Source organism: Pogona vitticeps, chromosome 7 (genome assembly GCF_051106095.1).
Source record: "Pogona vitticeps strain Pit_001003342236 chromosome 7, PviZW2.1, whole genome shotgun sequence".
Lineage (NCBI taxonomy): Eukaryota > Metazoa > Chordata > Lepidosauria > Squamata > Agamidae > Pogona > Pogona vitticeps.
In genome coordinates this window covers 33,703,793-33,719,324 of record NC_135789.1, presented here as the reverse complement: position 1 = coordinate 33,719,324, position 15,532 = coordinate 33,703,793, and the positions used below count along the sequence as shown (strand labels likewise).

Genomic DNA, 15,532 nt, shown 5'->3' with positions numbered 1-15,532 from the left:
ACACACACACACACACACACACACACACACACACACACACACACACACACACACACACACACACACACACACACACACACACACACACACACACACACACACACACACACACACACACACACACACACACACACACACACACACACACACACACACACACACACACACACACACACACACACACACACACACACACACACACACACACACACACACACACACACACACACACACACACACACCCTTCCTCCCTCCACCAGCAACAATAAAAACCAGGCCAGACTCAGGGACACTCTGTCTATGATTTTATTAGAGTCGTTTCCAATATGCCTGTATTGGAAAATTATTGGGGGGGGGGGCGGAGAAAAAAAGGCACAAACTCACATGAAAGAAACAAGGAGATCATCTAATTGATTCTACCGAATGTGATGCCATAAAAAGGAAGAGCACAAGGAAACCAATCCAAACGGGCCACAGAGCCGCCCCTGCCCCCTCTGGCAGGAAACGGGGAGCCTGGAAAGGCAAGACCATGCTGGTTTATTTTTGGGGGGTGGCGTAGGGAATGAGGGAGCTGGGGGGGGGGGCTGGAGAGGCTGCAGCCCAGGCAGAGACAGAAAGGAGCAGCTCAGCATCTTCCTGCCCTCTTCCCCCGACACTCCCTTTGCCCCCCTCCCCAGAAGAAGCTGAGGGGTCTGGGCTTCTAGGCGAGCAAGCCAAGCATGACCCACAATAGCTGTGCATTTGGAGCACCATCTGAGCACGGGACCCCACTCCCCCACCCCACCCCACCCCACCCCGTTTTGCCTGGCAGGAGCAAGAGGTTAGTCCACGCTGCAGCCGCAGCCACGGGACTGGAGGCGAGGAAGCCCTGCCTGACAAGGCGGCAGGTGGGGAGGGTCTCAGAAAACTGAACACATAAAGTGCAGAACAAAGGGCACGCGGACGGGAGGTGTTTTACTGCATTTCCCTTGCTCTTACTGCCAAGCAGAAAAGCTTTGTGTTTTAATGAGAGCTTTTCGGCCCCCGAGATTTCTCCATCTTCTCTGATTCTCTCCCCCAGCCTTTAAAATGCCACCATCTGTTTCCATAGAGATGTGGTGTCAACCAGCTAAAAAGCCTCAGCTCAAAACACAAAAGCTCTTTTGAGCAGCAGGAGCAATATAAGATCCGCTGTAGAAACAGTAACACATTCAAGCATAAGAATCCTCTTACAATTCATTAGCCACAAGGGAAAAAAAGTAAATAAAAGTTCAGTGTTTTTAATTCCCAGGTCTCAGCATTTTAGGCTCCTGAGATTAGCTAGCAGCCACAAGGGGAAGAGCAAAGGACCACGCAACGCAACATGGGGGCTCCTCGTCCCAAAGGACGTGGCCTCAGCTTCTGTGGGCACTCTCTCCCTCTCTCTAACAGACAAAGATCCAGTGCTTGAGGAGGGTCCCAACTTCCTTTCTGCCAGAAATCAAATTCCCAGGAAAGGAAAGGAGGGAAAAACCCCATGTGGTCAACTAAGGAAGCATCTGCCAGGAAGAGGGTACGCACAGAGCATAGATCAAGTTTAGCTTATTGCACTTGGACATCGATAAGGCAAAGAATGGAACTGAACAGAAGGGGAACAGGGATAAATGGCCACAGAGGCTTTGGGGGGGTGTCTTCCTCTGCTTCTCCCAAAGCAACACTACCGTCCTCTCTAGGTCTGTGCTGAACGCCTGCCTCTGTCCCCAGGTTGTAGGGGGAGGAGGCGGGGGTGGTGGCCGCAGTCTGGCTTTGGAGGGAGACGGGGAGCCCGCTGGTCGCAAAACAGCGGCGGCGGCTGCTTCCTGCCTCAAAAGTAGCTGCAGGCAGGGAATGCCTCAGCTTGCACTGGCTCCAGCATTTGCTCCAGCACCCTCCTGCCCCTATGATTGTCTCATGTAGATACCCACCTTCTGGTTTAAAAAAAAAAGAGGGCTCCCTCCGCCTCAGCCCCCTCCCCGGGCCACTCTCTTCGACAGCCACCGGGGACCCCTCCGGTCTGTCCCTCTCCTCGCAGCCCTTCCTTCCTGCTGGCCTAAACTTCTCTTCCTGCTTAGGATCACAGGACTTATTATTGCTCAGGAGGCTGAAGCAGCGCAAAAGCAGGACAAGATGGAAGGCCTGCTCTGGCTTTTCTTTCACCTCCCCCCCATGCATTCCCCCTCCCCCAAACCGTGTCCAAATTGGAGACCATCGGGTCGTCTCTATTGCAGTGCAGGACAAGGCAGGGGGGACTGCCGGGAGCCTTTCTCCAGCAGTTTTCAGAAGCCAACTCAACCACCTGCTCCAAAACATGCCACCCCAAAAGCAGCAACCCTCCCCCCAAAGGAGCCCAGGCCCTAGAAAGACGCCAGGCAGGGCTCCGCAGCAAGAGGCATGGGCAGAAAATCCCAAAGGGGGGGGGCGTGTGTGTTCTGGGGCTGGGAGTCAGCAGCAAAGCCCTGCCCCTGAGCGCCAGGAGAGCCGCGCATCGCGTGGCTGGCTGTCTGGGGGCAGAAAGGACAGTCCCGTCTCCTGTCACAAGAACATCACGCCTGGCACCCGAATACTGAAAGCCCTCTCTACAACCTGACAAAGGAAAGTGGGGAGCCGGAGAGAAACAAAGGCAGCAGTTTATCCCGGTACTTAAAAGGGAGAAGGAAGGGGGGCAAAATAATCTCTAAATGTACAGATGAAATCTAAATCACCACATCAAAAGACAATGCCAGCTAAAAGGGCCACATGGAGAGAGCCATGTGGGAAATCGGCCTGAACACTCTTTGGAGAAGGCAGGACAGTCACGGGTGCGCTCGCCCCGAAGGAGCCACCCCCTTCCCGGGTGCCAAGGCCCAGAGTGCTCAGGACTGGAATTTTGCTCACAATATTAAGGGCAACGAGAGTTAGGTGGGGGAGGCTGGAAGTTGCCTGCTGGCAGGACTGGACAGAGGAGGGCTTGATCCAGAGATGGTCCAGAGGTCAAGAGGGTGGAGTTCCTGGGCCTTCCTGATGGCTACTTCACAAACTACAGCAAAAAGAGAGAAAGAGAGAGAAACTGGGTTATTTGGGCCACTTGGAAGGACAACTTGACTCTGCCAAACAATCTTTCATGGTTCTAAGAGAGAGAAAGAAACATGTGATGGTTTGGCTGCTTCTGCAAGTGAGGTAATCCAAAAGGACCAAATCCAAATTCTTCCCCTGCTCCAGTTGTAGGGACTGATCCTTAACGCAAACCCTCAGAGACACTGCATCCCTCCAAAATTATTCTCAAGTATTCTACTTGCTTTAAGCCGGTGCTGGCTCTGAGACAAGAGGAGACGCTCAGATAGGATGCTTCTTTTTCCCCACCTCTCTGTGTGTTTTGCCTCTTTTTAAACTTGGGAGGGAGCTGGGCACCTCCAGAATACACACACGCACAGAAACACACACTCGGCTACGTACTTTGCACAAACTGGAACCCACGCTAGTCATCTGCAGCTGACGTTCCTTTCAAGGGATCCTTTTCTCTCATCTGCAAGAGGGGAAAAAAGCCATCTCCGCTCATTCACCAAGTAAAAAGCTCTTTCCGTCTGCCAGAGACGGCCTCTGAAAGCAAGAGCCATCCAGCGGGCGGGAGGCCTGCAGAGCCAGTGCTTCTTCCCGGGGAAACCTGGATTCACCCCCTCCTTCTTTCAGCAGATGGTGTCCTTGCAGACTGACCTCGTCCAGCTGCCTCTTCGTCTCCTCCTCCATCCTCCGAATGTCCTCCATTGTCAGGTCAACCCATCTGTCAAGCCAGCAGAACAGTTGCCGGTGGAAATTTGTGAAAAGCCGCCTTTCTTGCTGCAAAAGGAAGGTGCAAGGAGTTGGCATTTCTGGCAGGACGGAGGGCTGCTCCATTGTTCAAACACATGGTGGCACTCGGCTTGCTGGCACCACCAGATCTGGATGGTCTGGGAGTTCATCTGCACTTGGCCGACTGTTCTGAGTCTTACAGCTGCGCACTGGGTGGTCTTGAGCTGCTCCCTCCAAGGGGCCCAGGGCTGCCTGGAGCCCTGGCTCACCACCCCGGGAGGAGGTCCATGAAGGTGTTCAGCGGCCCATGTGCGCTGCTCCAAAGGCCCCCTGCTCTGACCCACAGCTTTCCTTCCCCTCGTACCTGTTCAGATACTCGTATCTGAGGGTAACTGGTGTGTGTGTGGGGGGGGGGGGGCTTCCCTGCCTGTGTTGGCAGAGGCTCCTGCGGTGATTTGGTCACCTCCCAGAGAGGAAGGGTGGAGGAAGGAACAAAGCCGCCTGCCTTTGCACTTTCCTCACCCAGTTTCGCCTTCCAAAAGGGCCACTCCACTGAGGAGCCGGGGGAGGGGGCCGGCGCCTCCTGGCTGGCTGCCCCTCCCCATCAAGGGCCGCTGTTGGTCATCTAGGGCTGAGTCTCCCTGACTCACCTTCTGTATGAAGTTCTCGACTTTGTTCTGCAGCCCCCACCACTTGAACTTGACCGTCACAAGCTTGTAGGCGCACATGATGGGGCACTCGCTCTGCTTGCTCAGCTCCTTCTGCAGAGAGGAGAAGGCGCCCCTTCAGGACACAGCCTGTGCAAACAGCCAGCTCTTCCCCCCCCCCCCCCGTTTCCATCCTGACTCCATCTTCCTGGGAGGGCCACCCCATCTGTCCGCTCCGCCTGCCTGCCAACCACCCTCTGCAGGAAGGGAAGTTGGGTCCATGAGAGAGCCGCCCCTCCGCTCCGCTGGCCTCTGCAGGCGGCTTCGGAAAAACCCCTTGCTGAGGAGGACTGGGCCAGCCCATTGGTCAGCCACGGAGCCACAGGCAGCCACGTGGAACTACTCAAGGGATGCACAGGAAGCACTTCCATGACTTGGCCTTTGCACGGGGACTCTCCTCCTGCCTGAATCCCGAACGGCACCAGGATGACGTGCATTCGTGGTGAGACAAAGGTCAAGTGCCCACCTTCCAGTTGGGCCCCAGCGGGCCACGGCCGGTCTTGACCGACTTGAACTTTGCCGGGTCTTCTTCGGGCTTATAATCCTGTGGGAGACCAGAGGGAAAAGAGAGGGGGTTACCAAGGAAGGAGCCACGTCCTCCTCCCCTCAAAGGGCACAGAAGCCGTTTGGGGAGAAGAAGACCTGCCTTCCACCATCAGCGGATCGGGTTCCCTCTCTCCTCCCTCCCGCAGCACCCAGGAGCGTAGCAGCCTGGGGCGAGTCCTCAAAGGCGGCTGCGTAGATCCAAGGGCGGGGGTGGGGCGGGGCGGGGGGGGGCGCAAGAAGGAAGCCCTCCACTCGCTCCCCCAGCTGGTCCATTCCTCCATCCCATGGGCCAAAGCAAGTGGATCTGCCAGCCCCCAGGCAGGCCAGACGGCGGCTGCGTCTCCCTCTCTGTGCGTCTCCTCTTTAAGGGCTGGCCGGAAAGGCCTCCCCCATGGCTTTTGAGCAGAGCAAGAGAAGCAAGAAGGTTGGCTGGGATGGGGTGGAGGAAAGCGCCTCTGGCTGTCCTGGAAGCCAGCCCCCCCCCCTCGCCCCAGACTCCAGGCAACAGAAGCCTAGGTTCCCGATGGGGGAAAAGCCAGTTGCAAGGTAGAGCCTCTTTCTAGATTTCCCCTGCATGAGAGGCTGTTGCAAAGCTCTAGCAGAAAACAGAAGGTCACATCCAGCCCACGCCCTGCGGCCAGCGGCCTCCTGCTTGGGCTATTTGTGGCCATGCCCGGGGCGGGCCAGTCCTTCCAGTGGGAAGAGCTGGTGGGCGAGGCATCGGTTCTTTCAGCCAGCGAAGCACAACACACACACACATGTGCAGCTGAGCCACCCGCCAGAGGGGCCCTTCGAGTGTGTGCGTGTGTGCATGCATGCACGCATGCACACACACACACACACACGGCTTCCCTGGCACGGCTGCCATACCCTGGAGAGCACCTGGCTCCGGTCCGCAATGTCTATGTAGACGGCTTCCACGTTCTTCCATTCGTTGGGATCCAGTTTGTGAACCTGCAGCCAGAAGACAAGAAATGGGGTTCACCTCATGTGACACCGCATGCACGCACACACACACACACACACCATAAAAAAGAGCAAGGGAAAAATTAGGAGTAGCAAGCTAAAGAGTGAGCCAGACTTCCCAAGCATTCTCAAACAAGCCCCCCCCCCCGGTGCCCCCCAGAGAAGCCTCAAGACTTCTGCCCAGATGGCTGGTGGTGACGATCCACTCCTCCCGCCAAGCAGGGCTGCAGCTGATGGGCTCAGTGGGCCAGTCCCAGGGGCAGAGGGCAACTGGGAGGGGGGGGGCTTTGAACTGCCCACTCTTAAGTCAGGCTGTTGGAGGGGGGGGAGGCAGGTGGCTTTCCACGTTCTCCTTTTGAGGAGGAGAGATCCTGTGGCACCAGCTGCGCTTGGACTCTCTGTCCTTGGCAGCGCCCGGGTCCTTCCTGCTTCCGCCCCACCTGGGAAGTGGGTGTCGCAACAGCATCAGAGCAGCTGCCAGAAACATCATCGCCAGGATTCAGCATGCCACGTAAACAACATGCAAAATCAACTCCCTTTGGCTACAGAATATGCTCCTTAAAAGCCCTCACCCACCCACCCACCCCCACCCTGCCAAACCCCTGCCAGGCCAACTTACGTTCTCCTGCATCCCAAGGTCTGGCTTGTGCCAGGTTTCAATTTTGATCAAAAAGTCATCTTTCATGTACTCGTTCTGTCAAGAGAGAAGAGGAATGAATTCCCAGTCGGGAAGACCGGCGTGTCCCTAACGGGGTCTGCCCTGTCCCACCTCGGACTCGCCCGTCCCTCTTGTGTTCGTTCCTTGGGGCAGAAAAGGGTCTCTTTTGCTTAACAGGGTCTGGCAGGGACTCCCTGTTACACTTGTGGGGACCCGTCACGCAGACCCGCTGGGGAGGTAGCCCTGGCAGTACGAGGAATTGGGGCCTCAGGGAAACCCTGCTCCTTGGATGGATGCCAAAACCCCGGGAGCCCCTTGAAAGGGCCGGTCCGCCTTGGCTGAAAACAGGGCGAGGCTGGCCACTGGGCAGTTGCGGCCGGTGGAGAAGGCCCCCCTCTCCCCCCTCACAGCAGGGGCAAGATGCCATACTTACGGTGATAACTGCTCCACCAAAGACGCACCGGGACATGGAAAAGAGAGAGAGAGAGAGAGAGAGAGCTTGAATGAGAGGGGGAAGCCACCCCAATGCCCAAGCCCCACCTCCTGCCAGAAGGACGTGACTGCCAGGCACCAAGCTTGCCCACAGAGAAGTCAGTTTGCCCACAGAGGCCAGTGCTGGCCGGGTGAGGCATGCTCTCACCTGCCCCAAATCTAACCAGAGACCTGGGGGGGGGGAGTGGCTGATTCCACCCTCAATGTACCAGAGGTGGCCAGACAGCTTTGGTGCTGTTGAAAGGGCCCCTGATCCACCTCCTGGCAACATTCACTCTCCCTAGATGTTCGGAGGGCAGGGGCTCGGGGCCCTTGCAGGCTCCAGCTTGAGCAGACCCCGAGGGGGGGGGGAGAAGAAGGTGCCCTTTCCTCTCTTTATCGCCACTCGTAGGGGAGGGCTGGATCCAGCACACGGTTGATGTACCGATGGGGATGGAAAGGGCCAGCCAGGAGCAGAAGGGGCCCGGCACCTCAGACTCCCCCCCCCCAGGCCTCCTGTTGGGAGGCTGCACAGCATTCCCCCACACACACACACCTGCCCGTCCCTACCGCCACCCCCGCCGCCCCAGGGCTGGCAGCCGGGCGCTCAAACTGGTTCTCTGGGGCTGCCTGGAGTCATTTCAGAGGGAGAAGGAAGGGGGCGAAGGGCTCCCCCCTGCCCTCCCCATCCCAGGCAGCCTCCACAGGCCCCTTTCTGCCGCCCCGCAAGGTAACCAGAGCCAGCAGACAAACTCCGTGGGCCGCTGCCAGTAACCAGATTCCCCAAGAGCTGGACTCAATTATTCATGAGCGCCACCAGCGCAGATCCTGTGACCACCCCAGCGCCTGGGTTGTTTCCATTCTAAAAACCCGGAGCGGAAAAGAGCAGGATGGAAGACAGTGCTTCCAAGGGATGCTGCTCAGGTAGGGTGGACCGCGAGGGGCGGCCATCGCCCTCCAGAAGGGAGCCATTGCACCAAGGCTGTTCTGCACAGAGGACGGCTCGCTTCCCCTTGCAAATGTCTCAGCCGAAACACCAGACTGTCCGGCTGTTCCCTCTGGCGCAGGGCTCAAGAGCTGCCTGGAGGAACCGCCTCCCGCCTCGGATAAGGAAGGGAAACCAGAGGTCAGCCATACGAGCCCCAACCGACTCACTCCCGAGGGAGGAACAAAGCTCTCTCAGGGGGTCCGTCTCCTTTGGGCTTTCAGTTTTGTGCCAGGGGGGCTTCTGCAGAACCAGAAGAGCCCCCCCCCCACTGGTTTTGGCACCACTGCCTTGCGGTAAGCTCAGACCCCAGGCAAGCTTTTAAAGCCTGTGGCTGGGGAGCGGGGGCAAAATCTCTGCGGCGAGCCAGCCCCCAAAATGACACGGCCCTTTGGCAGGGATGGTCTGAGGCAGCCAGAGGCTGAGGGTGGCGGGCAGGAGACGCTCTGAGCCCTCGCCCTCGCCCGCTCCATGCCCAGCCACACTGAACCCGGGGGGTGTGTGTGGCCCCAGGTCCCAAAGGTCCCTCCTCTGGCCAAGTGTGAAAGTGAGCAGCCGAGCCCCAGACGGCGCTTCTTGTCAGGACAGCTGACACACACATCCCACACACCCCCTGCACGCACGCACGGACACGCCCACACTCTTCAGCACCCGGCTGCTGGCTGCTGCTTCTGGGCTGCCAGAGCAGAGGGTCCTCCTGGACCCCCGGCCAGGGAGCAGGAGCGAGCGAGCGAGCGAGAGAGAGCGCTGCCCTAGGGAAGCGCCACCCGGAGCTCCACGCCATCCCTGCTGGTAGTTTCCCTCGTTCCTTTACAACACGGGGTGACTCAAGTGCATGCAGGGCCCGCTGGAACCGAGCAGAACAGGGGCAGCCCGAAGACGCCCTGGCTGACGCCACAGGGAAGCACACCCGGTGGCCCATCCAAGCAGGAATACAATCGGGACTGATGTAGGGCAGTAGAATTGGGGCCTTCCCGAGAACACATCCCACACTCGCAGCAGGGAGGCAGCCAGGAAAGGAAACCTGCCTCCCACCCCCTCGGCGCTAGACGAGCCGAACACATGGAAGAGAGGGTGACGCATGCTGCAGGGCATTGAGTGGGGCTGAGTGCCGAGGAGAAGGCCCCTTAATGACCAGCACAGCCAAAGGGAGGCAGAAACCCACAGAAGACCATGAAACCTATTTGCCCCCTTCTTCCCCCCCCCCCCCGTATACTCACTCGTCCGGCAATAAGGGTAGGCGTTCCACGCTTTCTCATGGATGTTCAGGGCTCCCTCTGGGGCCAGCATTTTCACGAAGGGGGGGACTTTGCTGCAGGGCAGAAGAAGAAGAAGAAGAGGGTGGGCATGCGGTGGCAGCACCATCTCACACAGGGGGGCAGAACCTCCATGTACACTCACGCACAAGCACACACACAACCCACGGAGGCCTGTGCCTGCCTCAGAGGCTGACCCCCCTCCTGGCAGCTGGCCACGTGGGTGTGTGGCGAGGGCCCCCTCCCACCCCTGGCCCAGAACACAGGAGGAGGATGCAGCACCAGCAGCAGCACCAGAGTCGGGGGGGGCAGGAAAAGCGGCCTGCCTGCACAGAGTGAGTGAGTGGGCCGGCTCTCCCTGGAAGCCTGCCTGCCCCCAGCCTGGGCTAGCAGGACAGGCTGGAGAAGCCCCACACGCCCGTGGGCTTGTAGACCCAGCGGCCTCCCACGAATGCCCACTCAGGAGGCGGTGGCTCCTACCACGGCAAGGCCATGAGGAACGACCCTCCCCTCCCCTCCCCTACCTCTGCAGGTGGTAGATCTTGTGCGTGTACTGGCCCCGCTCCCCATCGCGCTCGTAGGGCTCGTTGACCAGGACCTCCACCCCTTCGCCGCCTCCCGTCTCGTTCTTGCTGGCTTCGGCGACAGAGTACAGCTGCCCCACCTGATACTGGGGGGGGGGGGGGGAAGGATGCGATTAGAGGGGGGGGCGGAAGAGGCCGGCAGGCAACCAGGTCAGGCACGAGCCAGGAAGTGCTGGGCTTACACCTGTGAAGCGGCCGGCAGCCTTCAGCCCCTGACCACTTCCCCCCCCCGAAGGGCTCAGCCCCCTTCTCTGCCTTTCGGGAAGCACTTCCGGGGAGCGACCTCTGGGGAATGTGGCTCATGTCCTCTGGCGCTTGTCAGGCCCTTCCTGTACTGCCGCCTCTATTTAGTGGTCCCCCCCAGGTTTTCCCTCGTCCTGCCACTCGCCGTCTCTTGGGCTGAACTCCGGACGACCTGTGTGCCAAGCGTAGGCCCAGGTGCTCAGCCCCGACCTCCTTCTGTCAGCCCCCAAAGGCAGCCTGCCCTCCATCGACTGAGCAGCAGCCCAGGGCCCGGAGCGCTGGGGGGGGTCCCACCGGCACAGGGGTCTCTCTCAACCCGTTACGCTGGGACACCAGGGCATCGTGCCCTCCAGCCCCAAAGGGTGAGCAGGAAGCCAGGGCAGACGGGAGCCGAGGCCCGGGACGCAGGGGTGCGCCGGCAAGGGATGGCTCCCTGCCCCAAGAGCGGTGGAAGGGCCTCCACGGAAGGAGGCGCTGCCTCCCAGCCGAGCGGCAGAAAGAGAAAGTGCCAGGACAGGCTGAGTGGCTTTGTTTGGCGGCGCTGGGGGTGAGTCTCTGGACGGGGGTCTCCTGGGGACACAGAATCCTGGGTGAGCCGCCCTGACACAGGCGGCTCATTCATACACACACACTCTCTCTCTCCTCCCTCTCTCTCTCTCTCTCTCTTCTCTGCCCTCCCGCTCCACAGGTTGGCGCTTGGGCGTTAAGAGGATCAGGCCGCCGGGCTGCCGTCTTCACCCCTTAAGCTCCCCTGTTATTTCTGATCCTCTAATCCCATTGGTACAAGGAAGGGGGCCCAGATCAACCGGAGCATTAAATAAGAGCAGATCCTCTGGAGAAAGTGCCTGAGGGTGCCAATCCCTGAAAGGAACCCAGAGGGGGGCCCTCCACCCCCCCACACCTCGCATGAGACACAGCCTGGCTCAAGGGCTCAGGACACCCAAAGCCCCCCAATCCGAGGCACAAGGGGCTCAGCCCGAGCCAGGTGACGCAGCCCCAGGCCTGACCCCACAGGCTCTGCGTGCAGGCTGGGGAGAGCTGGGACCTCTCTGTTGGAAATGCCCACCATTCCCTTTTCCTGGGCCACCCTTTTCAGCTGGAAACCCTTTCACCCCACACGGATGAGTGGCACCTGAGAAAGGCCAGGTGAGAAGATGCACCTGAACTTCACAAAGACCCACTGATTCTGCTCTTGTAAACTCCCCCCCCCCAAATGCAAATATGCAAACAAGGGGGGGGGAATGAGCCCAAGGGAGGGACAGGAGGCGATGCCTGCTGCAGGACGGTCTGGCTTTGGGAGGGACTCCCTGGCTCTTCCGCACCTGCACGTTAGGGGCACTGAAGAGGAGGAGGGGGTCAAGGGAGCCCATCACCGCTCAAGGCCACGGGGGCTTGTTTGTTCACTGGTGCATGCATGCGCACACCCCAACCTCTTCTGTCGGAGCCAGAGAGGCCCTTCAAGGTTCTCCAGGACTCCAATCTGCTTAATTGAAACTGGGCATGAGTTTGCTTTGGTCTGTTTGGGCCTGGAAGCAGCCAAGAGCTGTCAAAGGAAGGTCTCGGGCGGGCGGGAGGTTGCTGTCGTGCAGGAGAAGAAAGGAGGCAGATAGACAGCCTGTCTCTTCTTCCCCCCCCCCCCGGCCACCTTTGGGGAAGCAGAAATCCCTACTGCTGAAGCCGCCCCCCCCCCCCGTCCTAAGGAGCTGCAAGCAAGGTAGGAGATGAAGCCACATCAGGCAGGGAGCAGGGGAGGCAGCCGCCACCTTGGCCCCAGGTACGCTCCAGGGCGACAGCCCTCGGGGAATCGTCAGAGCGGCTCCGCTTTGCTCCTTCTCTGCCAGGCAAAACCTGGCCAGGGCCAAGGCAGCCCTGGGGCCCGCCCGGCTGGGCTCCAGCGCAGGACAGACCCCCAAGCCCCTCTGGGGCAGAAGAGAAATGGAAGAAAAACAGACAGGGAAGGGGATCGTTTCGCCTCCTAGAGGGAGCAAAGCCGCTGGGCTAACTTGCGAAGAGGAGGGGAGCAAAGCCGAAGCCTCTCCTTTTCTAGCTTCTGGTGTTTCACAGCCGCCCCCAGCGGTGCTTCATTCCAAACCTGTTTCAGGGGGCAAAGGGTCAGGAGAAGAGGGTGCTGTGTGGAGCTGGTTTGGTGCTGGGAGCGAGCCTGCTGGTAATGGCCAACCCGGCAGAAAGAATGTCCCAACGTGGCGGCCCAGGCCAGGAGAGGACCACCGGCCCTCAGAAAAAGGCTGCAGATGATGGCTGTTCCCCTGGGATGAGGGACCTGGCTCTTTGGACCGGCGGAAACTCCAGCAACATATGTCGCCCAGCAAGGAAGCACCCTAAGAGCTGTACACCTGCGCAGCCTTGATGACCCCGACAGGAAAATCCCAGGAATCTGACCAAGGTCACCAGGGATCCCTGGTCACAAGGTTCGCCTGTTCCTTAAGCCCCCCGTCCTCCTTGCATGTGACAAAGAAGGGGGGGGGTCTGCGAGTCACAGTCCGCAGTCAATGCGTGGATTTATTCTCCATTAGGACTCTGCCCAGCTCCTCCATCAAGTCTGCCGGGGGGGGGGGAGGGAGGGATGGGGTGCAAATCAGGCCCTGCTTATCCTTGACTGTGACCCGGCTGCAAAGTGAAGCCAGCCTTGAGGTGAACCAATTCCTGGAAAGGAGGAAGCGAGTCCAAGGGGGGAAATTGCACTTACCTCTTCCACGGACACAGGCAGAACTACACGGCTGCAAGAGAAGAGGGGGGGGGGGGGGCGGGGGGAGAGAAAAAAGCAGGCATTGACTAAGGTCCAGCCCGGAGGAGCAGGGAAGCAGAGACGGTAGCAAATCACAGACCCATAGGAGAGACAAGAGGGGCCAGGATGGAGCATCACTTACCCCCTACCATGTCCGCAGCCAGCACAAACCAGGCCCTGTTCTTTCAAGCCAGCTCAGAAACGGGGGGGGGGGAGAGACATGCCACCTGCCTGGTGTCACAAAACGACAGCTTGGCAGGACGAGGGAGGAAGGTGGGAGAGAAAGCCAGGAGGGTTGAGGAGAGAGAGGAAATGAGAGCGAGCCACTTTTTAAAGTTGAGTGGCGTAGAGGAGGAAGCTGCTGGGAAAAGCAGCCACATCCAGGCCTCAGGACCAGACCCTAAAAGGTGTCGCGCAGGCAGAACCACAGGCCCAGCGCGGTCAGCTACATAAACCCCAGCACCCAAATTAAAGACGGCTCCCCTGCTTTCTCAAATATATCACCGCAATGGCCTTGCAGAAGAAGCCAACGCTTACAGACATACCACTATCGTGTTACCAGTGCTTTTGGCAACGCTCTGGATATTTCCCGGGGTGTGAGAGTGGGAAGAGAAAGAGGCAGAAGGCAAAGAGGCAAGAAAAAGGCGACACGCTCCCTACAGGGGTGTCAACGCAACCCTTCCGAAGCCTAGCCCCGGGGGAAGCCAAGGTGTGTCTAGAAGAGGTGCGCTGCGTGTCGGGACCCACCCTTCTCTAGGAACCAGCTGGCGGGCCGGCAAATCCACCCGGAAGTCCCTTTTGCTTTGGCTTCCAAAGCTCTCCTTGCAAAGATCTCACAAAGAGAAACTCGCAAGAGAACGGAAGCAGGCGTTACTTCTGTTCTGGGTGAGGGCTCCGGGCACGGGCACGGCCCACCACCACCGGGAATGGCCGGCGCCCAGCCTGGGCCAAGCTGTGGAAAGGCGGCCCACCTCTGAGGCACCACGAGGGCTATCCTGTGCAAAGGGCGGAAGCTGGATGGAAGGTGGAGGAAGGAGCCAAGCTTGCCCCGCAGGACCCACTGGCCGGCCGGTGCAGGGACTCCCCCACAGAGACCGGCCAAGGAGCCGCTGGTGCTCCTGAAACAGAAGCCGCCACCTCAGCAGCAGCAGCAGCAGCAGGAGAAATGGAGCCGGGGAGGTCAGTGGCTCTTGGCCCCTTTTTGCCGCTGGTGTCTGGTGGCCCATCCATGACCATGTTTGGAACTCGGCTCAGCAAGCAGAGAGCCTCCTTGCAAGGGCGGCTTCCTCAGCAAAGCTTCCTTAGCAAAGGACCCCCCCCCGCCCCGCTAAGCATAGCCGGGATGGATGGGTGTGTGGGTGGTGGGGTGGTGGGAAAGCGTGAGAGGCCCCCCTCTGCCCCCCAGGCAGGAGCAAGGAAAGGGGTGGGCCGGCCCTGGACGGAGGACCCGCGGGGGGGGGGCAGAAAGAGGGGAGGGGCAGCGAAGGGCAGGGCCCTCCCCTCCCCTCCCCTCCCCTCCCCCGTGCAAAAAAAGGGCCAAGAGTCTGGGGATGAGGAGCCAGAAGAGCCCGAGGACTAAAACATGGGGCGGGGGCGAGGTGGGGGGGAAAGGGGGGGCCTGGCTTCCTCTCCACCGTCGCCCCCACCCCACCTGCCCCCAACCCCAGTGGGTGGATGAGCGCGACGGGGCTGCGACCCCACGGAAGGAAGGTGCCGGGGCTGCTCGGGAGGGAGGGAAGGAGGGAGGCATCTTGGCCGGGCAGGAGAAAGAAGGAAGGCAGGCAGGCAAAGAGAGAGCAAGCGGGAAAGGATGGCGCCAGAGACCCCGACCGACCGACCGGCCGCCCCCCCCCCCCTCCCGGCTCCATCCCGCTGCCGGCAGCCGGTGACCTTCAAGCCCGGGGAGGCGCCTCCCCCCGTCCCGAAGGGGCTGCTCCCGCCCGAAGCTCCCCCCTCCTCGGCCCAGGACCCCGTCCCCGTCCCCGGCGTCCTCGGCCCGAACAGGGTCGGCGGAACTCCCTGCCACGGGCCGCCCAACCCCCCGGCCGTCCGCCCCCCCCTCAGCCCTACTCACTATTCCTTGACGAGCACCATGGCGGGGTGGGGGGCGTCGGTGGTGGGGGTCGTTGGCCCCCCGGCGTCTCCCTCCCGCCCGCCTTCCTTCCTGCCGCGCGTCCGACCGTCCTTCGGCCCCGCCGTCCCTCCGTCCGCGTCCGCCTCACTCTGGGTTCCGGGCGGGGGAAGGGGAGGGAGGGAGGGAGGGAGGGCCGCGCGTTCCCCGGCAACGGCCTCTGCGTCACCGCGCCAACGACGGCGGCGTGACGTCACGGATAGCGCGGGGAGGGGCCCCGAAGGGGCGGGGCCTCCTGGACCGCAGGGGACGGCGCTGTGCCGGCGACGCGTTTCGTCACCCGAAAGGGGCGGAGCTTCAAATCGGTGCTCCTTGTCTCTCCCGCCCATGTCAGGATCTTTGCTTGAGGGGAAAAGATGGACGTGCTGCGCATGCGCGCGGGTGGAGGGCGCTCCTGTGGCCGGGCAGGGGAGTAAAGCGTACCTCTGAGCATGTGCTGAGCTCCCGCTGACTCTTCCCCCACCCCCCTCTCGCCCG

The 15,532-nt window shown here is 60.4% G+C and overlaps 1 protein-coding gene across 1 annotated transcript; it reads right to left on the bottom strand.

The window, feature by feature from the left end:
• Window positions 1-290: 290 nt before the first annotated feature.
• PITPNA (phosphatidylinositol transfer protein alpha) lies at window positions 291-15,251 on the bottom strand. The gene is made up of 12 exons (XM_072978734.2): window positions 14,999-15,251; window positions 12,886-12,916; window positions 9,876-10,021; window positions 9,316-9,407; window positions 7,073-7,080; window positions 6,601-6,675; window positions 5,886-5,969; window positions 4,936-5,013; window positions 4,413-4,523; window positions 3,688-3,810; window positions 3,430-3,499; window positions 291-3,013 (listed from the first exon to the last, which is right to left on the bottom strand). Exons 1-11 carry the CDS (start codon window positions 15,016-15,018, stop codon window positions 3,452-3,454), a joined length of 816 nt encoding a protein of 271 aa, XP_072834835.1. The 5' UTR covers window positions 15,019-15,251; the 3' UTR covers window positions 291-3,013; window positions 3,430-3,451.
• Window positions 15,252-15,532: the final 281 nt, after the last annotated feature.

What these genes read in the sequence shown, in the direction of transcription:
- PITPNA (XM_072978734.2), bottom strand. Translation starts at nt 15,018, where the DNA reads ATGGTGCTCGTCAAGGAATA. An exon ending in ATGGTGCTCGTCAAGGAATA is followed by an intron (nt 12,917 to 14,998) that starts GTGAGTAGGGCT and finishes CTTCTCTTGCAG; the next exon opens with CCGTGTAGTTCTGCCTGTGT. An exon ending in TCGAGAACTTCATACAGAAG is followed by an intron (nt 3,811 to 4,412) that starts GTGAGTCAGGGA and finishes TTCCTTTTGCAG; the next exon opens with CAAGAAAGGCGGCTTTTCAC.